Source organism: Gopherus flavomarginatus, chromosome 2, assembly GCF_025201925.1.
Source record: "Gopherus flavomarginatus isolate rGopFla2 chromosome 2, rGopFla2.mat.asm, whole genome shotgun sequence".
Taxonomy (NCBI): Eukaryota; Metazoa; Chordata; order Testudines; family Testudinidae; genus Gopherus; species Gopherus flavomarginatus.
This window is the reverse complement of record NC_066618.1, coordinates 126,742,251-126,765,919: the sequence shown is the minus strand read 5'-3', so window position 1 is coordinate 126,765,919 and position 23,669 is coordinate 126,742,251. Positions and strand designations below refer to the sequence as shown.

General features: G+C 41.3%; 1 protein-coding gene across 5 annotated transcripts in view; it reads right to left on the bottom strand.

The window, feature by feature from the left end:
• Positions 1-23,669, bottom strand: part of LPCAT1 (lysophosphatidylcholine acyltransferase 1) — a 205,533-nt gene that overhangs the window by 124,413 nt on the left and 57,451 nt on the right. For all 5 annotated transcript variants that reach the window (XM_050938231.1, XM_050938227.1, XM_050938226.1 and 2 more), the window contains exons 4-6: positions 8,102-8,214; positions 3,485-3,545; positions 1,482-1,540 (exon numbers count right to left, since the gene is read on the bottom strand). In XM_050938231.1, coding sequence (XP_050794188.1) covers positions 1,482-1,540; positions 3,485-3,545; positions 8,102-8,214 — 233 coding nt within the window. The remainder of the gene's footprint in view (positions 1-1,481; positions 1,541-3,484; positions 3,546-8,101; positions 8,215-23,669) is intronic.

Genomic DNA, 23,669 nt, shown 5'->3' with positions numbered 1-23,669 from the left:
AACACAGACAAGGAGTACTGCCAGAAAACTGATGTTATCTGCGGCTGATGTAGATGCTCTAAATATTTATAATAGCTTCCAGCGCTCACTCATGGATAGCACTGATTATGATATGGTCATAGCACAGGTTGAAGCTTGTGTACCTAGAAAGTGAAACCTTTGAAAGATTCCTCTTCCACGCAAGAGTGCAAAAGGAACAAGAAAGTATTGAAGAATGTGTCACAAGCTCAAGGCTCAAGAGCCAGTCTTGCAATTTTATGTGCAAGAGACTTGTCTCTTACCAAGAGTCTTGGTAAGAGACAAGCTGATGGTAGGCTACAGTGATGAGAAAGCACATATTTACGGAGAAATTGTTAGCTGACTGGAGAACAAGCCATGGAAATCTGCAAAGCAATGGAATAAGCAAAATTGTTGCTGTAGGCTTTAAATAAGGACAAGGGTAAAAAAAACAAAGGAAATTATCATGCAGCAGAATATGAAGGAGCATGAAAGGAATACATGAGGAAATCAGATGGTATTAGTGCTGTGGAGCATTGTTAAGGCTGTTAATTTATTAATGCTACTAGTGCTGCTGTCCTTGGAGCTCCAGTGTTAGCTGCACTAGCAGAGAGCACAGCTTGCTGATTCAACAACCCTTGATGTTATTCATAAAGAAGGACCACAAGGTTCGGTTTGATGGCAAAGGCACTCAGCCAGGTTTGTTGTTGAGAAAGCACAGTACAAGTGCCTCATAGGAGCTACAGGTATACTAACACATGTATGCCTGCAACAATGGTACCAGTTCAATCAGGACACTAGGATTCTGTCCCCTAGACTAGCACAAAGATTCCCCTCCTATCACTTCTCCTTTTATATTTTGATACAAACAAGTTAGCTACTACACTCCAGTAGGTGTTAGTTACCACCCTAATCCTCATACACATGAGTTCAAACAAAAGATGCTTATTCATTATCCTGTCATCTCCTCCTTATTTTTACAAGGGGTCAGTGTATTCTTGTATCATCTCTTATGAATGCTTTTAAATAGTTACTTGAGAGATCTATGTCTTTTCATACCATCCTCTCCAGTCAGGAACGTGCTTACTTAGTTAGCTGATACCCAGTGAATTACTAGTCTGCTGAGGTGCGTGCTACTCTGGTTCACAACCTTTGGTTCACACAGCAAGTTATGCTTAGGGCTCCTGCAAGGCCTACGGTCCCTTCCTTTTTGTCGTTTTATGGGCAGGATGTTTACCCATCATTCCAGAAAAGCATAATGAATTAACTGAAAATGACACTGTGGACTAAATACTGTTTCTCGGCCATTTTGCTTTACTCATCCATACATTCATTCCCCAAGTGTCTAATGGTCAACACATTCCCTTGTACAATCTGTGGACTGTTCCTCTTTTCTAATTGTTCTTAGTTCCATCTAGTGGGCTGGCAACGTCCAAAAAAGCAACGTCCTATTACCCTTAATCTGCAGAGCAAGCTGAACTTACCAATTTGTTCGGATAACGCAAAACTACTGGCTGGACAGGAACTCCAGGAATAAATGCTCCTGGAAAGCACACATTACACATCATTAGTCTTTGGCATATTTTCTTATTGTCAGATAAATTACTCATTACAAAAAAGATTATGTGATTATTGGTTACGTCGTTAGTCTGGTGTGTACAGTAGCAGAAATTCATAGCATGCTAGTGGAAAGAATACAAGATCTGGAAGTTGCAAAATATACATCAATATTCCACAGAAAAAGTCATTTAAAAAAAGGCAGTGTTGGTAACTGACAACAACGTACATACCTATCTTATTTAGAAGATACAAGCATTAAGAAGAATGGAAATATAGACATTTGAAATCCACCAAAACCTACATAAATCATAATCAATTATGAAGACATTCATATTTTAGTACAGCCAAATCCCTATATTTGACTCATGGTCAGGATTGTTGATTTTTATATATATATTTGTTGTTTCTGTCTTTTAACAGTTGTTGTCAGATGTGAATTTCGTAAAAATCTGATAGTCAAGTATCTTCTAAAAAAGTCTCGCAAATGAATTTGATATATTTTTATGACGTTACCAGTTTTGTTGATAAAGGTAACTGTTTTAGCATAACAGACTTCTGTAGGGCATCTGACTTTGTACTACAATACATTCTGATTAAGGATAGCACTCTAAAATATATCACATAAAAGATTAAAAACCATTGTCCAAAATGTAATTATTAATGTGAATTCACCACCACTAACTGAAGATATTTTGAGGGGGGGGATCAAGTAGCAATCTGTTCTTGTCTCAGTGGTATTTAATGTCTATCAGTGGTCAGGAAAAAAATATACAATCTCTACCAGTAAAGTTTGCAGATAAAGATCTGTCAAGTGGTAAATCAGATAAACAGATCACTTACACAGAGTAATCTGGAGTCCCTGGCAAGAACAGCTCATATGAACCATTTGCCTGTATTAAAGTGCATCTGGAAGGTCACCCAGCTAGGAACAAAGAACGTAGGCCATACAGAATGGGGAAATGTATTCTGCAAAGTAATGACTCTGAAAAGGACTTTTGGCACCAAGAAGCAAGTGGGAAAGTCAGAGGCAATAGGATTTCGGAGGAAGTGGGTGAAGGGAGTGGAGACAGACAGCTAGGACCAGGGGAAGTAGGGAAGTTGAGTACATTTGCAATGGGGTTGGAGAGCAGAATGGGCTGGATCAGTGGAAAACTGGAAGTGTGGGTGCAGTAAGAACTTAAGGCAGTAAAGGGATTTTGTAGAATGTTTCTGGCTAGAGTGCAACGGAGAGCAGGAGAGCCAGCAAACTCTCCTAACATACACACATTTACATTAGTATAAAAGTGCTTTTGCTGGTATAGCTAATACTGAGTTGACAAACTATGCCAAATAAGCTATACTAGCAAAAGTACTTTGGTACTATTATAACTGTGTTTACAGTAGGGCTTTTGGCAGTACAGAAATGTTTGAGGAGGGAGGGAGGAGAGGGGGAGTCCTCCTAACTGATATTACTATATTGCCAGAAGTCTTGGCATAGGCCTGGCCAGAGGGCATCTCTGCTGAAGAACATGTGTGGCATCCAATGGGAAGAGGACAGTCAACTACGCTTAGCAGCAAGTATTGTAGCAGCCTCAAATAGTCACAGATGTACATTGAACCCTTAGACTGCATGTTTCAGAGGGGTGCTAAGACCGCTCCAGCATCATAAGGAATGCAAAAATTCAGTAGGAAAAACACTCATTTTTCAGATTCTTATACACATTCCAGAAAACAGTCAAAAATGGTAAATTTAATTAGATGTAAGTTTTGTGTAATGATAAAACTAGAGTCCATCTATAGGATCAAAAAAATCCACTTCAACTGCACCTCATTACCAGTTTTTTATTCAAATTCTATAACTGCAAACCATTTACAATGGAAACCAATATATTAAAAAAATTATACAATATGAGAACATTCTGTAAAGAAAGCTATGCTTCATACCTACCAGGCTTGAAGGTAATTAGACAAGATCGGTTTGTGCAAGTTCCTTCTGGGAATATCATTATCTTGGAGCAAAAACAAAATTTACTGTTACAGAATATTTGTTGTATTTACATCTTTTCAAAACCAATATTAAAACTCTTCACATCTGAGTTATAGTAATTTAAGAAAAAGTAAGCAAGCTAAAGAAAATGTTTAAATGATAGCATGGTCTTTTCAAGTCATGAAGACTTTCAGATGCATGGAATCTGGCACATAAGCTGTGGAATAGGATATTTTATTTATTCTTTAAACCAGTGTTTTCCACAGCACAGGGTAGCATGAAGGACTAGCTGGTGGGAGGACAGGGGGAACAGACTGCCAAACTATTTTCCAGATTCTCAGTTTCATTTTAAAAAACACATGAACCATGTGTAACAGATAGAGAGAGGGCTGCTTGAGTTTGAAGAGAGCGTAACACAACCAATGGTTCTCAGATGAGATGTTCTCATTTCAATAGATGCCAACTTTGCAACAATACTTTAAATGTCAACACTGATAACTACTTCAGTATTCAGAGCATGTAAGAAAGGATGCACCACTAGTGTTTCCCAAAGTGGGTTTTATTTGGGAAAGGTGACAATGTACCCATGTCCACTCCCTAGACGCTATTGTAATAATCTTTGTACAACGTATGCTTTTAAGATATCATTTGAAAACGTATAATTTGCTGGTCAATACTGTCCTCATAAAATGTGTGTAGCAACACTGTATGTGAAGTTATATGGTGTTATTAATACATGTTCCAAACAGGTCCATCTCAAACAAAGGAATGTATGCTCTGCTTAATTTGCATTTAAGCAGTAAACAAAGTCATTAAGCAGGAAGAGAAACAAAAAATAGGATACAACAGGTAAGGAAAAGCAGCAGGGAACATCCTTTCCTATGGAGACTCTGTCTCCTGAATCTCAGCTGGAGATGTTTTCCAAGAAAGGGACCGATACTATAAACATGAGGGACAAATACCCCAAGGCACCCCTTCTCTTTCTCTGTCCTTTGACTTACTACACCAAAAGGAACAAAGGAAACAGTTATCGAACTGGAGAAGGGGTTCCGATGTTACCCATCAGTTCTGTGTTCTTGGGGAACCAGGGTGCAGTATCCAGCCTCTCGGACTCACGAAGGACCCCCCCACCCCAGCCTCTGCTTGAACCAAAACTGACCAGAAGAAAGACTTGCAAAGAGTGGGAGACATACCTAAATCCCTCCGGAAAATGGTGACAAGATTAAAGCAACTCCCCTAACTTTATCTGCATTGAAGATGGAATAGGGAGGCATCTCCATTAGAATACAGAATGGAGAACCGAAGTTCCAAGGCAAGAACCACACTGAACTCTGGGACCAGAAAAGCAAGGAAGCATTGCATGATGGGGGATCTTTGCTCCAGATGTTAATGAACCCATGCCTGCACACACCCAGCTCAGTAGTTATCAGACCAAATCTAGTAATAAATCCTTTATTGGTATCCAAAATACTGAAGCTGCCTAATTGCGTTGTGGACTCCCTTGAAGGAACACCGCCTATAGCCAGGAATGATCAGTTCCTATTGTCTAGCCTGAACAAAACAACTTTGGTATACTCCTCTGAACCATCAGTTTACCAATTAACAAATCTACAGTTCTCTCTTGAACCATTGTTGTTTCCCTACAAAAACCCCTACTCACACTCAAGTAAGGGTTCTGATGCCTGGATCCAAAATCTGCATCACTTCCACTGGGACTTCATCTTCTCCTGACTGATCATGCTGTGGGCTCTGCCTGTCTCCAACACTCCAGACCCTCAGCTACCACCACCACCTGGGAACCCCGACCAGTTCAAGCTTCATGGAGTGGTGAAAACCCAACTCTCCCTCCCTCTCGCTATCTTTTTTTTCCCTACTCTAGGTATAGCTTTCCAGCCCTGACTTGGGTGATCAGGTATAGTTTTCTAAACCTGACTTTGTAATTAAATTTAAGCTAGATTTAATATTGTAACTGTTTTGTTTGTTTGGCTCTCCTTGTATGGTTACTATTAGGCAATAAATAACTTCTATGGTTAAGCTGATTGCTTCCCTCTCTCCCTCCCTCTCTCGTGTTTTTGGCTTCCCCATTTGCTCTGCAGGAATGCTCCTCTTACCTAAGCTAAAGATCCCTGTAGTGCCCAAAAATCCTGTGAGGTTTGCTCATCAAGTGGGTTACTACCAGAACAGTTGTAATGTGAAAGGATGTGCTGAACCTGTGGCATGTGAGGGTGGTAGCTTGGAAGTGCTGCTCGACCCAGCCTGCTGAGTCCAGGGGCATATAAGGGTGGCAGCTTGGGAGTGCTGATTGACCCAATACGCTCAGACATGCGGGGGGAGGGGAGACCTACGTCCTGCGGGATAGTTCCTTTGGGAGGGAACTTGCAGAAGGGAGAAGTAGAGCTCCATATGAAAACAAGTAACACAAGCAGTATGTTGACAGAATTACAGAACCTCCCCTCCCATGCCCAGAAGAGTAACCCTAATAAATGAGCATACCCCAAAGTAATGGGAAAATGTGGTAACACTGACCTAAGAAGTTTGGTCAGTGAGACTGCTGAGAGAATGTGGTGAAATAACTTTGCTTAACAAAGTTTGTTAAATAAGGCACTAGTTAAGTTTTATCTTTATTTTTCTTGTAACCATTGCTGACTTTAATGCCTCATCATTTGCACTCTCAAAATCTCTTTTTAGTTAACAAACTTGTTTTATCTTATCTAGTGTGTTTAAACTGAAGTGTCTGTGAAACTCCATCTGGGGTAACAAGATGTGTGCATATCAATTCTAGTAATAAAATGTGGGACTTTATATAAGTTTGTATTTTCCAGGAAAGAACTGGGCGGTACAGAACATACATTTTAGAGAGAAAATCTAGGACTAGGGATACATTAGGGTCACACTGCAACATAACCAAGGTGGGGTTGGGCTGGCTGCAGCACACATACAACATAGCTAGGAGTGACTTACATGTCGAAGACTGTTTCCAAGCAGTCTTGACTGGAGGCTACAGCAGCAAAGCAGTTTAAAGGGCACTCCAGGTTAGAGGGCACGGGTGACACAGCTACTCAGTCTGGATTGTACCCTGGGTATGTCACGGGGGAGGAAGGAAGAAGGGAAGGGGACACAGAGGACTTGACAACAGGGCATGGAAGATGTGCAAGTTAAACTACAAAGGGGAGGGATAGCTCAGTGGTTTGAGCATTGGCCTGCTAAACCCAGGGCTGTGAGTTCAATACTTGAAGGGGCCATTTGGGGATTGGTCCTGCCTTGAGCAGGGGGCTGGACTAGATGATCTCTTGAAGTCCCTTCCATCTATAATTCTAAGGCTATGAACAACACACAGTGAGGGTGCAATTAGTTTCATTTTCCTGAATAAGAGTTTGGCATTGAAGAGACTGGGAAACATTGCTTAAACTATACCATTTATATTTTAATCCCAGCAGTAAAAAAAGACTGCATTACATTATATTTTGACTTGAGCTGCTGAGCAAAGGCATAGGATCAAGTATTAAGGTCCCAATCTTAAAAACACTTACAGAGGTGAGTGACTATCCTATGCCACAGACGTATTCTGTTTCTTATTCATGTTGACTACAGGATTATACCTGGTGTGCTTAAGAAGAGCTATAATTTGCGTTGCTTAATATTTCATTCTATAGGTCTTTCAACAATTCACGAATTTTCATTTTTCAGGTACCTTGTCTGTCCCAAAATAGGGTTTGTGAGTTTAGGGTTTTGTTTTTTTAGTTTGAGCCAAACTGGTTCAAGTTTTCTGAATCTTAATGCAATGGATGAGAAACGAAAGGGCAAAGACCACCCTCCAACACCCACCCTCTTTATATCAATTGGAATGCACTTTTTAATGCACAGGTACTTTGTGATGGTACTTTGTAGGTTCCAAGCTCTTCTCCCTTGTTGTGAGTGCTAATGGTATAGGAAAGGGAGTACATGCCCTCATTGAGGGACCCCACAAAATCAGGAACTACTCTAACAGAAATTTATGTCTATTTAAAATCTACTTGTTTGCTGGATTATGCTGGCACATATGCTTATCAAATATGACTTATTAATATGTGCAGTTACTGTGAAAAGGGATTACATAGATGCAATCTAATGCTAAAACTAAAACCACAGACTTGCTATCTTCAAAAAACAGCAGAGTTTTTAATATGCTTCAGATTTTAAAATAAAAATGCACATACTTCTAAAAAGTTTAGGGCTGAAATACAGTAGTCATAACCGTCCCTCCTTTTCTATTTCCTCCCTCCCCCCCAAAAGTGTACCATATCATAACAATTATAAAATTCAAGTGCAAGAACCTCAGCTGCTGTTTAAATTTAAAGGCTTCAGATGCTACTAACATTTTTGGTCCAATGGAAATTTTCTCCAAGGACTAAAAATTGTTATAATATAACTTAAAGATCATGCTAGCAATGTGTTGTGCAAAGAAACATTTTAAATCTTGCATTCATGGAGAAAAAGCATGCAGGTCTAGTGTGTCCTCTATGGAGAAAAAAAAAGACTAAAATTTGCTTCTCAAAGCCAACAAATGTCAAATATCACATAAAAGAGGTTATACTACACCTGTGGCCATTTGCCATCAGATTGAGCGCGTCTCTTTATCTCTTCAACAGTTTTTCTGCGAGAATCTTGGTCTGACCGAGATACAAATACTGGTCGTATATATTTTATTAAAGCTGAAAAGAAAAAAAACACAAATTTTTCATAGAACTGCTTTAAAAATCGATGAATCTATGAAATATTCAAGGACAGAAGGGACCACTGTGATCATTCAGTCTGACTTCCTGTATAATGGGCCACAGAACTTTCCCTAATAATTCCTAGAGCATAGATTTGAGAGAAAACATCCAGTTTTTGATTTAAAAATTGTCAGTGAGAGAGAATCCACCATGACCTCGGTAAATTGTTCCAATGGTTAATTAAATTTTTATGCCTTATTTCCAGTCTGAATTTGTGTAGCTTTAATTTCTAGCATGTGGATCACATTATACCTTTCACTGCTAGACTGAAGAGCCGATTATTAAACATTTGTTGCCCATGTAGGTACTTACAGACTGTAATTAAGTCACCCTTAAATTTTTTCTTTCTTAAGCTAAATAAATTAATGTTATATCATGGCCATCCTTTGAACAGGAGCCCTTGTTACAAGCAAATAATGACACTTTTTGATTGGCTTATACACCTGTACCTCGATATAATGCTGACCTTGGGAGCCAAAAAATCTTACCGTGTTATAGGTGAAACCATGTTATATTGAACTTGCTTTGATCTACCAGAGTGCACAGTCCCGCCCCAAGCACTGCTTTACCACATTATATCAAAATTCGTGTTATATCGGGTGGCGTTATATCAAGGTAGCGGTGTATTATATTATTCCAATGTAAAATTAAAGCAAATCCTTGAACCATTTTCATTACCTAACCTGAGAGAAATGCAAAAAGTAAAATGAATAATGAAAAGTAAATTAAATTTTTTGAATGCACTTGTAATAGACCAAGACCTTATTTGTAACTATAAGGAGACTATGTGAATGTGATTCTAAAATACAAATTTGACTATCGTTTAAAGCACACTTACTTTTTGGGACAGCAAAATAGTTACGTTTGACCAGCCATGGGCCAGAACATTTCCTCCTGTGACTTAAGGGAGGAGATCCTCTGTGAGCATCTCCCTCATTGAGATCCCCCTCACAATCCTACTGGAAAGCAGGATTTCTTCTGTTGTGCAGTAATTCATAAGGCACATCCCAAACCTGGCTTGGCAAAGGTGTTTGGAACTTCAAATTTCTGCTTTACAAGTCTCCATTAAGCCACACTGCTGAAGCATTTCTCCCCATAGGCAACACATCATCTATTTGATTTTCCGGGCTAGATTAAAAAGACCTTTAGTAAGCCAGTATTCTCTCCTGTGAAGGAATTTATACATCATAATTAAGTCACCTTCTAATCTTTTTGACAAGCTAAAGTGATTGAGCTCCCAAAGTTTCTTCCTGTGCAGTGGTGCACAACCTTATTACACAGGAGGACCACATAAACCTAAGCACAACCTTGTGTGGGCCAAACAGATTCTACATTCACCTCTACCCCGATATAACGCAACCCGATATAACATGAATTCAGATATAATGCGGTAAAGCAGTGCTGGGGGGGGGGAAGGGCTGCGCACTCTGGTGGATCAAAGCAAGTTCGATATAATGCGGTCTCACCTATACCACGGTAAGATTTTTTGGCTCCCGAGGACAGCGTTATATCGGGGTACAGGTGTATTTTAATAAGATTTAAAGTCACCTGTATTATTTATATTTTAAGTTCAACTTGCTTCATATGTAAATTAAAATGTAAATATGACAACAAAATACTAACAAAGTGGCTGTTAATATATTGTGCTGAAGCAGGCTGCAGGGCTTAAGAAAATGCTCAGGTGGAACATGTACGGCTTGCAGGCCGTTGGTTGGGCACCCCTGCTGTAGGGCATTGTTCTGCAGCCCTTAAATCACTTTACGGTTCTTTTCTGCACCCTCTTAAATGTTTCAACACCCTTTTAAAAACATGGACACCAGAACTACATGCAGTATTGCACAACTGGTCTAACCACACCATATACAAAGGTTAAAAATCATATCCCTACTCCTACTCACTACTTCCCTGTTTATACATACAAGGCTTGCATTAGACATTTTTGCCACAGAATCACACTGGGAAAGTGTTGAGTTACACGTGCACTATGACCCCTACATCCATTTCATAGTCACTGCTTTCCAGAATACTGCTTTCCCCATTTTGTAGCTATGGCCCCAATTCCTTGTTCCTAAATATGTAACTTTGTAGTAAAAAATTTTATTTGGGTGGCCTCAGCTTATTAAGCGATCCAGATTGCTCTGCATGACTGCCCCGGTCTCACAATTATTTACCATTCTGCCAATCTGTTGGTCATCCACAAATTTTATCAGCAGTGATTTTATTTCCAAATCATCAATGAAAATGTTGAATAGCATTGGCCCTAATATTGATCCCTGTGAAATCCCACTAGAAACATCAGCAAAGAGTCCTGTGGCACCTGTGGCAGACGTATTGGAGCATGAGCTTTCATGGGTGAATACCCACTTCGTCAGATGCATGTCGATGCTCATGCTCCAATACATCTGTTAGTCTGTAAGGTGCCACAGGACTCTTTGCTGCTTTTACAGATCCAGACTAACACAGCTACCCCTCTGACACTAGAAACATCCTCATTCAACAATGATTCCTCATTGACAGCTACTTTTTGTGATCTGTGACCTACCCATTTTTTTATCCACTTAACATATGCTTTACTGATACTGTATATTGCTAATATTCATCAGAATGCCATGTGGCATTTAGTCAAATGCCTTTCAAAAATCTAAGTCTCTTACATCAACCAAACTTGTCATTGCCTCAAAAAATTAAATCAGGTTTGTTTGACTAGACTTATTTTCCATAAAACCATATTGACTGGCTTCAACTATAGTCCTATCCTTTAATTCTTTATTAATTGAATTCCACATCAGTTTTTCCATTAATTTGCCCAGAACTGATGTCAAGCTAACTGACCTAACAAGCCTTTTTTAATATTGGTACAATAACTGTCTTCCAGTCTTCTGGAATTTCCCTGGTATTACATGGGTTATTAAAAATTATCAGCAGGCCAAAGATCTCCTCAGCCAGCTCTTTTCGAGCTGCTGGGTGTAAGATATTCAGGCCTGCTGATTTAAGACTATTCTGCCTTAATAGATGCTAATATCCTCCTTAGTTACAAATGGACTGGAAAATCACTCTCAGATGAAAGGAGTGTATCTTCCTAGTTTTTTCCAAGTACAGGACAGAAAATTTATTGAACTCTTCTGCCTTTTCTGAATCATTAGTAACAATTTACCATCTCTATCTAGCAATGTACCTTTACCATTACTAGGATTTCTTTTGTTCTTAATATACTTTAAAAAAACTCATTGTCCTTAGCCCTTGTCAGCTATGAGTCTTCCCTTATCAATTTTCTATACTTCATAATTTATATAAATTACTATCTAGTTTCCCATTGTTATATATTGCTTTATTTCCAATTGCTACTTTCAATGAGCCATATTTTATACATACTTTCTTGGTTGTGAGGGTCCTTCATTTGCCCATACTGAGTTTAAATCGGGTCATGATTACTAGTCCTTAGGCAACCACCAGCATCTATTTCAGCAATTAATTCACCTTTATGTGTCACCCTTGTGCTGGATGCAATATCTTTTCTGTTAGAAAATTATCTATACCTTTTAGATATTCTAATGGTGTTCTACTACTGTCTGCATGAGACCTCCAGCAATCCCCCATAATATCACAATTACTTTCCAAACATTACAGACAGGTGCTTAAGGAGAAACTCATTCTGTTCTGATTTGATGGCCTGTAGCACCCCACAACACCAATACCCCCTTCTGGGCTTTGTTTCCACATTGATCAATATGCATTTCAAAATGCTGTGGTTCAGAGTTATCAAGAACTCTAAAACAGGTAATGATATCATTCATGTAAATTGCTACCCACCCCACAGACTGCCTTTTTACACATGCTATCCATCTTAAAAATATATATATAACCACTAATTTTAACATTCCAATAATGCAAATTATCCCACCATGTTTCTGTAATGCCAGTTATAGCAAGTGTCTTTTCAATGAAAATTTCCAGTTCTCCTTGTTACCCAGACCTCTAGAATTAGTTAAGTGAAAATTTTCTTCTGTTCACATTCTTTGCCACCTTGATTCAAGTTTTTTGTGACATTGAATTTGTACTGCACATGCCTTCTTAGCACCCTTCCTTCACATTGGGGGACCCTCCCTGCTCCAGCTAATCTTCAACTAAGAAGATTAGCCACTATGCTTGTAAGATGCAGGCCCATCATCCTGTTTATACAGTCCCAGATCCTGCTGTAACTTGGCCTAATACAGCGAAAAAACCAAATCCTTCAGCGTCACATCAGTAACGCAGCCAATGGTTTGCCTCCAATATTTTCTGCCTTCGCTCTCATGAGATTGGAAGGCTCTTCAATAAGATGACCTTAAAAGTGGAGGGATAGCTCAGTGGTTTGAGCATTGGCCTGCTAAACCCAGGGTTGTGAGTTCAATCCTTGGAGGGGGCCATTTAGGGATCTGGCGCAAAAATCTGTCTGGGGATTGGTCTTGCTTTCAGCAGAGGGGTGGACTAGATGACCTCCTGAGGTCCCTTCCAACCCTGATATTCTAGGATCTTTGCTCTTCCAAGATCTTTGAAATCTTCTCTAGTGTGTCAAGTTCCATGTGATGACATGATTCCAATGTGTATCAACACCAGTGGAGACTTGCCAGATGACTTCATAATCCCATTCAATCTTGCAATTACAGCTCATACTTTCATTCCAGTGAGTCGGCATAACATCCTGTCGTCCTTTCTGAATTCTCTCTCCATGCTAACTAGTCATCACTGATAATTGCTTATCTTCTTAGGATGGCTGAAGTACCTCTCTTGATAGGAGTTTTTGTGAAGCAAGCAGCTATCAACCACGTCACTGTAGCTGGTATGTTCTGTTCTCCATATACACACACTCCAGTAATTGCTGAATAATTGGTAACAGTTGGTATTCCCAGCCAGACTGAATGACTCTTGGCTCTTTCCCCTTGTGCTTACATATAGTCACACATGTACTCCTTCCAGTTGCCTTATAACTGAATCTTCTTCCAAGTTAGACTGGCAGCGAGCTTGGGGCATTTTCGCCTTCCTCTGCAGCACATGGTGATGGATCACTTGCTAAGATTATCTGAGAATCTCTCACTTAATCATTTCCCTGCCATTGCGGGGGCCCTAGACCAGGGGTCGGCAACCTTTCAGACGTGGTATGCCGAATCTTCATTTATTCACTCTAATTTAAGGTTTTGCGTGCCAGTAATACATTTTAACATTTTTAGAAGGTCTCTTTCTATAAGTCTATAATATATAACTAAACTCTTGTTGTATGTAAAGTAAATAAGGTTTTTAAAATGTTTAAGAAGCTTCATTTAAAATTAAATTAAAATGCATAGGCCCCTGGACTGGCGGCCAGGACCTGGACAGCGTGAGTGCCACTGAAAATCAGCTCGCGTGCCGAAGGCAGCACCAGTGCCACAGGTCGCCTACCCCTGCCCTAGACACTGGTGCACCTTCAAATCACAGAATCTCAGGGTTGGAAGGGACCTCAGAAGGTCATCTAGTCCAACCCCACGCTCAAAGCAGGACCAACCCCCAACTAAATCATCCCAGCCAGGGCTTCATAAAGCCTGATCTTAAAAATCTGTAAGGAAGGAGATTCCACCACCTCCCTAGGTAACCCAGTCCAGTGCTTCACCACCCTCTAGTGAAAAAGTTTTTCCTAATATCCAACCTAAACCTCCACCACTGCAACTTGAGACCATTATTCCTTGTTCTATCATTTGATACCACTATGAACAGTCTAGATCCATTCGCTTTGGAACCCCCTTTCAGGTAGTTGAAAGCAGCTATCAAATCCCCCCTCATTCTCCTCTCCTGGAGATTACACAATCCCAGTTCCCTCAGCCTCTCCTCATAAGTCATGTGCTCCAGCCCCCTAATCATTGCCCAAACCTGGACAGTACTCCAGATGAGGCCTCACCAATGCCGAATAGAGGGGAATGATCACGTCCCTCGATCTGGGTGCAATGCCCCTACTTATACAGCCCAAAATGTTGTTAGCCTTCTTGGCAACAAGGGCATACTGTTGACTCATATCTAGGTTCCTTGGTTCGTCCTATTCTCTGTCTGTGGCACATAACAGCCTAGTATCCTGTGTGCTGAAATATTTTGGTCTAATTTCAGTTGTTGGGTTTACTGTGCTGGTGGTGGCCTGTGCTATACAGGAGGTCACACTTGATGATCTGGTGGTCCCTTCTGCTCTTATGACTTCCCCTTGTGAAGTCTGCAGCAAGCATTTCTGAAAATGCTTGTCCAAGTTCTCAGAGGTTACACAGTGTTGAAAACTTGCACTTCCAGATAATATATCTCTTCCTGCAATATAGCCACCAGTTTGCACTTAAGCAGATCTTGTGTCTTTTGGTAGAAAGGAAAAGCATAGCACATCTGTGACAAATGAAGGGAGCGAAGGAGTAGTTCCCTTTTATGGTCACCCAGCCAGCCAGCAGCTATAAAACCGCTCTTGGTGACTGTTCTGTAATTGCTCTACTTGTAAAGGGTTAAAAAGTCTCACTGCAATGCATAGGTAAAAGGAAGTGAGTGGACACCAGGCCAAAAGAGCCAATGGGAACACTAAACCTTTTTCAAATTGAAAAACAACTCCCCTTTTGTCTGTCTATGGTTGTTCTCTGGGAAGAGGCATACAGGGCTGCAGTTATGCTGTAAGAAGCTTTGGGCCAGGTATGAAAAATCTTCAGTATCATACCTAGAAACTACTTATTTAAAACCCCAGATTTGTAAGTAGATCAAGAAATATCTAGGAAGACGTGATTAGGTTTATTTCTTTACGGCTTGTGGATTCCTCTGTGCTAACCCCAGGTGTTTTTTTCTCTTGCTTGTAACCTTTAAGCTAGACCTCAACAAAGCTATTCTTAATGCTTAATCCTTGCGGTTGTCTTTTCTTTGAGGGAGTCAATAAGCATGTGGACAAGGGTGATCCAGTGGACATAGTATACTTGGACTTCCAGAAAGCCTTTGACAAAGTCCCAGACCAAAGGCTCTTAAGCAAGCAAAGCAATCATCGGATAAAAAGGAAGGTGATTTCATGGATCAGTAACTGGTTAAAAGATGGGAAACAAATGATAGAAATAAATGGCTAGTTTTCAGAATAGAGGTAAACAGTGGGGTCCCCTAAGGCTCTGTACTGGGACCTGTGCTGTTCAACATATTCATAAGTGATCTGTGAAGGGGTCCCCAGGGTACATCTGGACTGTGGGACCACTAAGCCCTCTGTTCCACCAACCTGGGCTGCCTCTCACACTGTGATGCTGATGTCAAGCTACAAGCACTGCACTTACACAGACATCCACAGGCAGGGACACACCCAACTGTGTCACGTGAATGATCTTGCAGCCACTTATGAACCATCAATAGAGATCCTCAAGCCAATTCCCCCACCACCACCAACTCCCCAGCCCTGCACCCCCAAACTGTACTGTCGTGCACTGATCAGAAGCCAGACCAGTGTATGTTGATTACTTAGGCATGGTGTACACTGTGGGGGGAAATCGATCTAAGTTACACAACTTCAGCTACATGAATAACGTAGCTGAAGTCGATGTAATTAGATTGACTTACCATGGTGTCTTCACCACAGTGAGTCGACTGCTGCCGCTCCCTTGTCAACTATGCCTGAGCCTCTCACAGCGCTGGAGTACAGGAGTCGGCATGAGAGTGCTCGGGGACTGATTTATCGTGTCTAGATTAGATGTGATAAATCGATCCCCGCTGGATCGATCACTGCCCACTGATCCAGCTGGTAGTCAAGACATACCCTTAGTTTGCCTCGTCTTCATAGGAAAGTGGACATGCACCAGCCTTTGTAATCTGATATGAGATTTCCCAAGCACTTCCACAAAAACACAGTTTTAGGTAAATTATAAAACAGATTTATTAACAAAGAGATAGATTAAGTGATTATAACTAGCAGGCATAGAGATCAAAGTTGGTTACCCAAGAAACAAAAATAAATTCACAGTCTAATTCTAACTTTACATACTAAGCAAGATTTAAATCAAACAATGTCTCACCCTAACAGATGGTACAAGCAGGTTATTGTTCCTCAGTACACAGACTGAACTCCCTTTCCAAGCTGGGACCATTCCTCCCCAGTTCAAAGTCTTTTTCCTCCAGACATTCTTCCAGGTATTGAGATGGGGTTTCGGGGAGAGGGGAGGGAGGTAGAGAGGCCAAGTGATGATATCACTTTCTCTTTTTATACCTTCTTCCAGCTGCTTGAAAGATCCTTGCTGTGACATGGGGGTCAGTGAGTCCCCATTATTCAAGCAGTCTCCATTGTGTATGTGCCTTCTCTAAGGAGCCTCTGGGATAGTGGATTGTTTTCTCGATGGGCCATTAACGCTATCTGAGCCCTCCTCTTTTGCAATTGGAAGGCTGGTTGTGAGTATTCCCAACCTCACAACATATTTCAGTAACACATATAGAAATACTGCATAACTGTGCATACAATAGTGCATAAAATGCAACCAGATATTATTGTTCAACAGATCAAGACTTAAAAAATGATATCTCACAAGGCAAACTTTGCACAAAACATATCATAGTCATATCACAGCAGTGAATATGGAGGTTCCAGGGTACTACTTGGAGACACAGTGTCACAAGAGGATTTTCCTCACATTAGCTAATTGTCAGGAGGAGTATATCAATGCCTTGAATGTCATAAGTGAGTAACCATTAGTATCATTTGTTTGGCGAACCCCTTTAGTGCTGTGGACAGACCAAAGGGTAGAAATGTATACAGATAGTGGTTGTTTCTCTACTACTGAATGCAAGTATTTCCTGTGTGCTGCATGAATTGCCAGGTAAAAATAGGTGTCCTCAAGGTCGAGTGTCACAAACCAATTTTGGGGGTCCTCGGAGGGAATAATTGAGACTGAGGTCACCATTCTGAACTTGTGGTGGATTAATCTGTTTTGTCTACTCAGATTTAGAATGGGGCATAGACCTTTTCGAGATGAGAAAATAAGGGAAAAAAGACCTCCTGCGACAACTCTTCTACTGCTCAAATTGCAATAGGGAGTCCACTTTTCTTAATGTCGTCTCATGAGAAGGATCCCTGAAAAGGAATGAGGAAGTGGGTGGGGGAGTATGTAGAGATGGAATCGCACAGAACAGTCTTTGTCAATTATCTCCAGGATCCAGTCCATGGTGATTCCAGCCCATGCTGCCAAAAGAAAGGCAAGGTTATTGCCAAAATCAGGGGAGGAAAGTATATGGATCCACAAGAACTGGTACAGGTCAAAAGACATCAAACCTGATGCCTGGATGATGTCATGTGGATAGTACCAATGGAAGCTGAACTTCTTGAAAAGGCCTCGTTGTTCAAGAAGGCCAAATGTCTTCTGTTATTGTTAAGAGAAGCAAGCTGTCTGAAGAGCACTTGACACTTGTATGTCTTTGTTTTAGAGATAAGATATAGATGCCCAAAGACAAAAGAGTGGTTCTGGAGTCAGAGTATGGACAGCCTTATCAGTCCTGCTGTGGAATAGTTCCTTAAAGGTCAGGTCTTCTATTATCTAGACTTCTTTAGAAATGCCAGAGTATTGAAATCATGGTAACTGAGGTAGTCTGCCTGTGCTATGCCATGATAGAAGGGAAGCTGTCCTGACAAATTAGCCTCCAGTTCTTCTTTCGCCTCACAGCTTGTCCAGAAACTCAGACACTTTATCCCACTGGAGGTAGTCACATTTCACTAGAAGCACCTGATAATTTACTATGTGCATTTGGAGACTGGTGGAAGAACAGATCTTTCAGCCAGAGTTACAGCCTTTTGGGGTCTTGTCCAACAATTTGATTTTGAGACCTGGGAGCTGTTGAGCTCTCTCATGTACTGCAAAGACCTAACAGCACAGGGCTCAGTTCATGTAGAAATATTTGAAGCCTTTTGGGTGAGGGGGTGGGGGAAGGGCTGGTAAGGCTGATCAGCTCTCTGAGGCTTTGTCTACATTACTGCAGTAAGTCAACCTAAGTTATGCTACTTCAGTTACGTGAATAATGTAGCTGAAGTCAACGTAGCTTAGGTCAACTAGCCAAGGTGTCTACACCATGCTGTCTCGACAGGAGACGCTTCTCTTCTTGGGCATCTGGAGAACCAGAGTTGATGGGAGCGAGCATCAATTGCAGCAGTATAGACATGGTCTTAGTTGTGAGAGATATACAGGATGGGTTTGCCTTGACAGGCTCAAACCCACCATTGATTGGCATAGCTAGTCTGCCAGCTGCAGAAGAATGAAGGTAATCAAAAACTGTCATCATCTTAGACAACTTTGAGATGTATATCCAAAGTGTCAGCACTATCGCTCAGGTGATCTTGGAAGAATTTCAAGTCATCTGGAGGGGAAAGGATAGTTGGAGTTCCAGTATCCTCCAGAATGGAGGAGGCAATAGTGAGGGAATTGCAGGTGGATTAGAAGGACATCTTCCTCTTGGTAGTCAACACTTCCCTCTCCTTCATCCTCTTGGGCCTCTATTCCTGTCACCCATGTTGGATCAGATGGCTTAGTTGTGCTTGGGAGTCTAGCCAGTGAATGAGATCTAAGTCTTGATCCTGTGAGGATGAACAAGGGATGGGTTCAGATGATGGCTCCCTAACGAGCTGAGGGGGAGGAAGAGTCAGACTTCCCTGGTGTTACTGGTGCTCTAGGATTAGGGGGCACTAAAATGGTATTGCAGGTTTTGGTATCATAATTGGTGCTAGATTTAGGTTTCTTGTTGCCTACTTAGAAGAACCACTGATATTGAAAATGTGGTTGGTACCACTATGACTGGTATCAATGGTTGCAATACCAAGACTGGCACAGAGGAAATCAGTACTGAAGCAGGAGAGCTTCCCTGGATATGGTTAATGGTGGGACAGTTTCCCTTGATATGGTTAGTGGCAACATAGCTATGGGCACACTCAGTAAGGGAGGTCTCAGGAGTGATTGTAGAGCCAGGCTGGTGACTGATTTGGAAGGTGTGACTTTAGAAGAGTCATGGACCAGGTGACCAATTTTTTTTTTCAATCTATGTCAGAGAGGGAGACTGATGCCTGGAGCCAGTTTTGGAGCTGTGCTCCTTTTTGCCCTAGCTAGAAAAGCTCAAGGCAGTACTGGGGGCCACTGCTGACCTTAGAGGTGTCCGGAAAGGCAGATGTTCGAGCCACATCCAAATCACTGATAGCAGTGGCTCAGGGTGATCAGAGTCCCAGCTCACAGGGGCACAGTCCCTCTTCTGTTTGCGACTCACTCACTGTAGACTCTGTTGCTCCCAGTGAGTGCTCCAACAGGAAAAGATGGAGGCTAATATCCCTGGATCTATGTCCTTTCTGAGGACTGGCAGATGGAGCACTGATCTGTGCTATGGTTTTTATCAACAAGGAAAGCACTTGATGTGTTCATCATTCAGGGGCACAGAAGCATCACAGAAGGATAGACAGGACTCAGAGTCTAGAGATTTTGCCTCAGCACCAAAGGCATAAGTAGCCCCAGATGGTGGAGAGGAAGTATTTAGTTGCCAATAGGTAAAGTTGGGGAAGAGGAGAACTAAAGAAGAATGTTAACTAAATAAATAACTAGTCCTAAAACCGAGGGCTGAATCTGAAAATAATGTTTACGAAACTGAATTTTGAACTTTAAGATAAGTAAAAACAAAAAAGAAAAATGGTTACCATTTGTAACTTAAAAAAATAAACAAAGTAAAAGATACTAAATATGGAATACATTCCCAATTTGAAATACTGTACTATCAGAAAATGCAGGGAATGCTATCTGCTGAAGATCATACTCTCTACTACTTCTAGTCACGTGATGATATGCACTTGAATTTTGTAGTAAAAATGACATTTGCGACTAAGTAAACAAAGTACTTTTCAAGTATTTTTGATACATGAGGGAGTTAAATGCACTAATAGGGATTACACAAAGAATCATATACCACACAGTATGATATAGTTATTTCCATAAGTTCTCCTCTTTCAAAAATATAAATTATTATTAGCTAATCATTAGCCGAAACACTAATCTAACCTAACCAGCTTTTGCTTACAGTGTAAATGAGTTGAGTATTGATTTGGATACTTATAGCATGGCATGGCATAAGATACATACTAGCAAATATTTATTATGTATTCAATATTCATGTGGTAGTTATTAACTAGAATACCTGATGAAGAAAATAAATATAAAGATCAAACATGGATACAATCTTGTACCTGAAGTATCCCTCAACATTTATCTTATGGACACTGCATTATTTGCCAACAATAAGAAAAGGGTATAATTTCTGCTTCTAATGAACAGGTATTGGCTACAATACAAGATGCAGCCAATGCAAGATGAAGTCAGGGATTTCTAAAAAAAGAATTCAATTGACAGACTCCAAACAGCTTTTCCATCTGAATGCAGACATTTATCAATATAAACAGATAAAGGTAAAACTAGCAGACTTCATAAATCTGTTGAAGCTACTTCATCAACCAGTAAGGGTGAACTGCAAATCTAATTTTGTGTTACAATCACCAAAACCTCAACAGTGCTTCAGAATAAGGGCCCCCCAATGAACTGGAGTCTTTGAATTTTCTGTCAGGATAGAAGTTTCAAACAAAAACTTCTTCCTGTAACAATTGTGATAAAGTTCCTCCTCTACCTTGGTGGGTCCTGCGCTTATTGGTGGATTTTGCTAGCCTCAGAGATCTTCCCATGTTGGATCAGGAGTTGGGAGGTTTTGGGGGGAACCCAGGCCTGCCCTCTATCCCGGGTTCCAGCTCAGGGCCCTGTGGACTGAAGCTGTGCCTTCTGGAACAGCTGCATGACAGCTACAATTCCCTGGGCTACTTCCCCATGGCCTCCTCCCAACACCTTCTTTGTCCTTACCACAGGCCCTTCCTCCTGGTGTCTGATAACACTTGTACTCCTCAGTCCTCCAGCAGCACGTCCTCTCACTCCCAGCACATTACACACACCTCACTAACTGGAGTGAGAGCCTTTTTATACCAGGTGTCCTGATTAACCTTAATTCTAGTAACTTCCCAATTGGCTACAAGTGTCCTAATTAGCCTGCCTGCCTTAATTAGTTCTAGAAAGTTCCTGAGCGTTCTGGAATAGTCCCTGTTATCTTACCCAAGGAAAAGGTAACTGCTTAACCTGGAGCTAATTTTGTACCTTCAACCACTCTCTTGTAGCCACTTGGCCTGACCCTGTTACACAATGTTCAAAATGAAAAAACAAATACTTGAGGCAGCAGAGTACGAACATGAACTCAGTCTATATATAGCTGGTCTAAGTGACCTTATAACCTCAGAAGGGAAATATCACCCAACTGCTATAAGCATTTCTTGAGAAAAGTAATAAAAACTAAGCATCAAACCCCCTCATACTGGAACTGACTTGGCAATGGTCTGGCATAGAAATGAGTTAAAGCATTGAGCAGAAAAAGGCCGTGTTCTGGAACTTTCACAGGCATGTATTCATTATTGTTTTCTCTCAAATGATGGAGAAAGGTCTCAAATGATGGAGAAAGGTCTGGTGGAAAGGTCTCAAATTCATCTGTAAGTCATATGGCAACCTTCAAAGAAAAACTTGTTTTACATCTTGATGATGCTTATGAGTTCATTTTCTTATGTGATCAACCTGTTTCAGAGACAAACATTATTAGTGCCTGTCAAATTCCATCGCATCTTCTTCTCAGGTAGATCTGGATCACTCTCAAGAATGCCTCAATGCCACTGATAAAAGGGGAGAAGAAATTAAAGGTATTGGAAGTATGGCCTCAGCACTCAGCAGATGGGCTCTCTCCTATAGTCTATGTACCCAAATTGCAAACCAAACCAGCAAATCGTTCGGTCTTGGACCTGATCTTCAAATGACGTACAATGAATCAACACTAGCAAGGTGATCATGTTGAAGAAAATAAAGAGCTAATGACACTTCAAAAATTCAAATGATTCACTAGTGAGCCAGCCTCCAAAGCACTGCAAAACATTACAATGAAAGATTTGGCTACAAAAGTGACCCACAAAGCTCTCCTGAATGAGGAAATATTTGACCAGGAGTAACTGAGGCCTGGTCTACACTACAAAGTTAGGTCGAACTTAGCCGCATTAGGTCGATTTTATAATGAATGCGTCTACACAACCAACCCCATTCCGCTGACCTAAAGGGCTCTTAAAATCGACCGCTGTATTCCTTCCTGATGAGGGGAGTACCACTAAAATTGACCTTCCTGGGTCGAATTTAGGGTAGTGTAGACGCAGCACTGGGCAATTCGATGGTATTGGCCTCCAGGAGCTATCCCAGAGTGCTGCAATGTGACCGCTCTGGACAGCACTTTCAACTCCGATGCACTAGTCAGGTACATAGGAAAAGCACTGAGAAATTTGGAATTTAATTTCCTGTTTGGTCAGCGTGGCGAGCTCAGCAGAACAGGTGACCATGCAGTCTCAGAATCACAAACGAGCTCCAGCATGGAGCAAACAGGAGACACTGGATCTGACTGCTGTATGGGGAAACGAATCTGTGCAGGCAGAACTCCAATCCAGCAGAAGAAATGCTGATATATATGCCAAAATTGCACAGGGCATGGTGGAGAGAGGCTATACCAGGGATGCACAGCAGTGCCGCGTGAAAATTAAGGAGCTCAGGCAAGCCTACTAAAAGACAAAGGAGGCAAATGGTCGCTCCAGGTCAGAGCCCCAGACATGCCAATTCTATGATCAGCTGCATGCAATTCTAGGGGGGGCCTTATCAGTACTCCCAACACTCTCCCTGGACACCTGCAAGATGGCAGCCTCAGGCAACATGAATGAGGATTTTGTGGATGAGGAGGAGGAAGAGAATGTGCAGCAGGCAAGCAGAGAATCCATTCTCCCCGACAGCAAGGACCTTTTCCTCAACCTGGAGCCAATACCCTCACAGGGCCTATTGCTCCCGGACCCTCATGGCGGAGAAGACACCTCTTGTGAGTGCACATTTATAAGCAATTGTGTTTAATGTTTGATTTGCCTTGAACAATTGAGATGCATTCACAGCCAGTATAGCTAATGGAAAAGGCTGTTTACGTGTCTGAGGATGGAGCAGGAATCCTCTAGGGTCATTTCCATGAAGCTCTCCTGGAGGTACTCTGAAAGCCTTTGCAGAAGGTTTCTACGGAGGGCTGCCTTATTTCATCCTCCACAGTAGGACACTTTACCATGCCATGCCAGTAGCAAGTGGTCTGGAATCACTGCAGCACAAAGTATGGCAGCAAATGGTCCTGGGTTTTGGTCACATTCATACAACATTTGGCCTTTACCTTTTGTGTCAGCCTCAGGATAGAGATATCATTCATGGCCACCTGACTGAAATAGGGGAAGTTTTGTAAGGGAACAGTAATCCCCTGTGTTTAGTGATCCCTGACACACTAGATCC